Source organism: Cebus imitator, unplaced genomic scaffold, assembly GCF_001604975.1.
Source record: "Cebus imitator isolate Cc_AM_T3 unplaced genomic scaffold, Cebus_imitator-1.0 Scaffold24, whole genome shotgun sequence".
Classification (NCBI taxonomy): domain Eukaryota; kingdom Metazoa; phylum Chordata; class Mammalia; order Primates; family Cebidae; genus Cebus; species Cebus imitator.
In genome coordinates this window covers 9,815,664-9,821,233 of record NW_016107339.1, presented here as the reverse complement: position 1 = coordinate 9,821,233, position 5,570 = coordinate 9,815,664, and the positions used below count along the sequence as shown (strand labels likewise).

At 45.4% G+C, this 5,570-nt stretch overlaps 1 protein-coding gene across 1 annotated transcript in view; it reads right to left on the bottom strand.

Annotated features, from left to right (window-relative positions):
- Positions 1-3,410, bottom strand: part of PXT1 (peroxisomal testis enriched protein 1) — a 25,462-nt gene extending 22,052 nt beyond the window's left edge. Inside the window, exon 1 of the mRNA XM_017522603.2 lies at positions 3,235-3,410. Within this exon, the coding sequence (XP_017378092.1) occupies positions 3,235-3,403 (169 nt within the window). The 5' untranslated portion in view covers positions 3,404-3,410. The remainder of the gene's footprint in view (positions 1-3,234) is intronic.
- Positions 3,411-5,570: the final 2,160 nt, after the last annotated feature.

The following is a 5,570-nucleotide window of genomic DNA, read 5'->3' as shown; positions in this document are numbered from 1 at the left end:
TTTATTTAGCCCTCTCTTCTCAGTAATTATTACACCTCTGCCCCTCGTCAAATCACTCCATTCCCGCACGGGAATGGTGGGCAGAGCCCCCTTTTGCTTTTACTCATCTTTGTTTCCCCAGGAGTTTCTAATTTCCCTTAAATGATGTGTATCAGAATGGTTACTCCGGACTTCCCACGACCCTCAACTTTTCAAAGAAAAAGTGGCTTTCAATTCCTCATACAAAAATTATGTATTTTCCCCCGAAGAGTTATATTTTTGTGTGTAGAGCGCCCCAAGGAACAAATAAATCTTGGCTTCAGCGAGTCACATTCCTGCCAACGAAGGGCATGAGATTTCCATTTTCAGTCTGTGTCACAGCCCCGGACTGAGGCCGCTGAGGGGAGAGGTGGACCTCCTCAATCTGCTTCCTCAGTAAATTTTCCTCTGGACAGTACTCAGGCATTGTCTCAGGCTCTCCGCCAGAGAGCGCCGCCAGGTCCTCGGAACCACCTCGCCCACCTTAGATGGGCGGGCGACCAGTGCTATCCCCCGCTCCCGCCCACCGCTTTTCGTGGCGGGAAAAGCGCGCGCGCGGCCGAGCAGGTTAGGCAATGGAGGTCACGTGAGCAGGCTGTGGCCAATGGGGAGCGCAGGTGGCGGCGCGGCCGGCGGCGGCGAGCGCACAGCTCGTCCACGGCTACTGGCGGGAGCCGGAGTTACAGAGGACGGGTCCCCGAATGAGACACCCGCGTTATTCTCTTCGTCCTTGCTTACTCTGGCGTTCTCGACGCTGTAATAACAAGTTCGTGCCCCTCACACCGCCCCCTCATTCCGCACATCCCTCATTTTTTCAGTGGTATCATAAAGATGAAGGGGAGAAACGCGCTGCTGCCTGAACAGAAAGGCAGCCTGGGTCTCCTGGGCCAGAAGTGGGAGGACATGGGAGGCAGCTCTTTATTGGGAGATCCCTGGTTTCTAATTGTTTGGCAGGCATTGAAAGCACACTGGTGGCCCACCAGACTACCAGTCACTAATAAGAGTTGACATATAACTCGCGGACGGTAAAACGAGAGTTCTAGGCATGAAAACAAGCATGTACATTAGGCAGTGGGTTGTTCCTCTGCAAGGGTAGCAGCTTTAGTACCTTCACCTGCCTCTTCTTTTGTAGTGAAACTGTAATCAGGAAAGCATTTGAGGCAAATGTGGCAACGCCCACAGAACGGAAGACAGCAGTCAGCGTCACAAGGAATCAGGATCAGGAGGTAGAGTGTGAAGACATCGGAAAGGGTTTACGATAAAATATAAGATCTTAGAATTAGTGGCGACGATTGCAGAATGTTGTGAGTAACCAAAATCCACTGTACTGTGCACTTTAAAAGGGTGAACTTTATGTTAAATGAATTATGTCTCTATTTTAAAGAATACAAGTTCCCAGAGGGTGTTCATAGGTGACAGAATCTCAGACTTTGGGAAATAATTGTTGCTGACAACGGAATTAACAAATGAAGATTCAAAATTTCAGTCAATTCAGTTCTTTCTAAAAAAAAAAAAATGGATACCAAGCCGGGTGCGGTGGCTCACGCCTGTAATCTCAGCACTTTGGGAGGCCAAAGAGGGAGGTCAGGAGTTTGAGACCAGGCTGGCCAACATGGTGGACCTCCCCCACTTCACCTCCCCTTCCCCCCCCCACCCTGTCTCTACTAAAAAGTGGCGGGCGCCCGTAATCCCAGCTATTCGGGAGGCTGAGGCAGGAGAATCGCTTGAACCTGGGAGGTGGAAGTTGTGGTGAGCACAGTGAGACTGTGCCACTGCACTCCAACCTGGGCGACAGAGTGAGACTCTGTCTCAAAACAACAGCAAAAAAACATATTTGGTGTGGTGGCATGCGACTATCAGGATGCTTGAAATTTCCACTTTCTCAACTGGCATGTAATTCTTTTAAAATTAGATATTAGGTTGAAATTAATGTTCATAATCCCTCTCAGATATCTAGCATATTTTTCATCTAAAACCTCATAAATTTACCTAACACTGTCCTTTAATGCTCTTCAAAGCATAAAACTTTAATTTTCCAGCATTCTGGGACATTTAGGAATCACACATTTTTGCAAAGCAAAATTTCAAATGTATCTTTCCTACATGTTCTCTCCCCTAGTGGCAAAATCAAGAAGAAATCTAATCTGAGTGTTCCCTACCTTAACAATACAGACACTGTCAGGTCCAATTTAAAGACTTTTTCTCGACACTCTGGCCCATGCCTATAATCCCAGCACTTTGGGAGGTCGAGGCGGGCGGATCACCTGAGATCGGGAATTTGAGACCAGCCTGACCAACATGGAGAAACCCGGTCTCTAGTAAAAATACAAAATTAGCTGGGCGTGGTGGTGCCTGCCTGTAAACCCAGCTATTCCGGAGGCTGAGGCAGGAGAATCGCTTGAACCCAGGAGGTTTCAGTGAGCCAAGATTGCGCCATTGCACTCCACCCTGGGCAACAAAAGTGAAACTCTGTCTCAAAAAAAAAAAAGGCTAATTTTTATTAAAAGATAAATTTGATCTATTTTAGCCCATTCGAGATTACCTTAATTGGTTGTCACAGCAATGATTCAGGGCTAATAGAAACTAAGAGATTTAGTGCCATGAAGCAAAGTCACTTTTAGATTATTGCCACCTAAGAACTGGAATGAATAGATTTACCACTGTCTTCTTTTTTTGAGACGGAGTCTCTCTCTGTCGCCAGGCTGGAGTGCAGTGGCACAATCTCAGCTCACAGCAACCTCTGTCTCCTGGGTTCAAGCGATTCTCCTGCCTCAGCCTCCCGAGTAGCTAAGACTTCTTATAGTTAATTTTTAAATAATATATTTAATGTGGGTCGGGCATGATGGCTCATGCTTGTAATCCTAGCACTTTGGGAGGCTGATGCAGGCGGATCAATTGAGGTCAGGAGTTCAAAACCAGCCTGACCAACATGGTGAAAACCGTCTCTACTAAAAATATAAAAAAAAATAGCCTGGTGTGGTGGCGGGTGCCTGCAATCCCAGCTACTTGGGAGGCTGAGACAGGAGTCGCTTAAACCCAGGAGGCAGAAGTTGCAGTAAGCCAAGATCATGCCACTGCACTCCAGCCTGTCCAGCCTGGGCGACAGAGCGATACTCTGTCTCTATATATATAATGTCCAATTTTATGTTCTTAATATCAAGAAAAACACATGCTAAGTAAACTCTTTATCTTAATTTAATCCAAATAAAATCTTACCTGGGTTCCTTGACATGGCTGGAACTGACTGGGAGCTGACAAGTCGGATCATGTATGCTGTCTGAAAACTGTATTTTACCCGCAGTGATTTGCAACAATTTGTTACTTTGGGAGATGGATCGAGAATTTCTTTAGTTTCGTAAACAATGTCATCATGTTTTTTCTTCATGTTTTTTCCCTGTAGAAAAACATATTTTCAGAGGCTTTCCCCCATTTCTCAGTAAATATTTGGTACTTCAGATGAATATTAATATTTTAACAATATCAGCAGCATTTATTCCACATATAAGAGAATTACAGATTTGGGTAGAAGGCGGACCAGAGTGATCCCTCAGGTCTTTTTTCAGCTTAGTTAAACTTCTTTCTAGGCTGCTGCATCCTGATCACCTATTACACCTGCCTGCATCCTTATCTCCCATTAGTCTTTCTTCTCTTTTCAAGAGCCACTTTCCATCAAGGGAAGAGTCTAAACTGGTACACTGAGAAAAAGAGAGACATACTGGTATAGCCAAAATAAAACAGATAAAAACCTAGAGAGGTGGAGAGGGGTGGAGATGGAATACAGCACACTCTGTCCTGTTTCCACCCCAAAACAATTATCACAGTCCTCTTGGATCCTTCATACACACACATTCCATCTCTGCAGACACTAATGAAGATTGTTGTTCTGCCCATGTGTCAGAGCCAGATCAGCCCTGGATGAACTGATCAAATTATTGAAATTCCTAAATGAGCAAAGTTGATAATCAAGATGCAGCCACCAGGAGAGGCTCTTACCTGAAAGAGCCAGCTGACAGCTTTACCCATCAGCCCATTGTAAAACTGTCATTTTGTACTAGTCATTCATGTGACATTGCTAGACAACTGAAAATAAAATATCTAACCACAGCCTTTTAAATTAAACTATCAAGAATATTGGATTCGATTTTCCCCGAGTAGGTTTTTATTATAATTTCCCCCAAACAGTACTGCAGGATGTTAATAGGTATTTATTGAAAATAATTAATGCTAATTATATTTTTCATCTAAAACTTTTTTCTCTTTTTTTTTCTTTGAAACAGAGTCTCTCACTCTGTCGCCCAGGCTCCAAGAGTGCATGGCACCATCTTGGCTCACTGCAACCTCCGCCTCCTGGGTTTAAGCGATTCTCCTACCTCAGCCTCCCAAGTAGCTGGGATTACAGGTGCATGCCACCACGCCTGGATAATTTTTGTATTTTTAGTAGAGACAGGGTTTCACCAAGTTGGCCAGCCTGGTCTTGAACTCCTGACCTCAAGTGATCCACCCGCCTTGGCCTCCCAAAGTGGTGTGATGGCACACATGAGCCACTGTGCACAGCCTAAAACTTATTTTAGAATATATGTCAGGAGCAGGAGCGGTGTGGCTTATGCCTAGAATCCCAATACTTTGGGAGGCTGAAGTGGGCCAACCGCTTGAGCTGAGGAGTTTGAGAACAGCCTGGACAACCTTGTGAAATCTGGTCTCTACAAAAAAATATACAAATTACCCTAGTGGTGGCGCACGCCTGTAATCCCAGCTACTTTGGGAGGCTGAGGTGGGAAAATCACTTAAGCCCAGAACGCGGATGCAATGAGCCATGTTCATGCCACAGCATTCCAATCTGGGGGACAAAGTGAGACCCTGTCTCAAAATAGAAAGATATATATACATACATATGTATATATATATGCCAGAAAAAAACACTATACTCTTTTATGTAACTGCTAGTATAATTGGATAATTACCAGGCCAGGCATGGTGGCTCACTCTTGTAAACCCAGCACTTTGGGAGGTAGAGGCAGTGGATCATTTGAGGTCAGGAGTTTGAGATGAGCCTGGCCAACGTGGTGAAAACTCATCTCTACTAAAAATGCAAAAATTAGCTAGGCGTGGTGGTGCATGCCTATAATCCCAACTACTTCGGAGACTAAGGCCAGAGAATCGCTTGAGCCTAGGTGGCAGAGGTTGCAGTGAGCCAAGATTGTGCCACTGCATTCTAATCTGGGTGACAGAGTGAGACCTTGTCTCAAAAAAAAACTGCATAATTACCCTTAATTACTGGTTGGGTGCAGTGGCTCATGCCTGTAGTCCCAGCACTTTGAGAAGCCAAGGTGGGCGGATCATGAGGTCAAGAGATTGAGACCATCCTGGCCAACATGATGAAATCCCGTCTCTACTAAAAATACAAAAATTAGCTGGGCATGGTGGCGTGTGCCTGCAGTCCCAGCTACTCAGGAGGCTGAGGCAGGAGAATGACTTGAACCCAGGAAGTGGAGGTTGCAGTGAGCTGAGATTGCGCCACTGCACTTCAGCCTGGAGACAGAGCGAAACTGTCT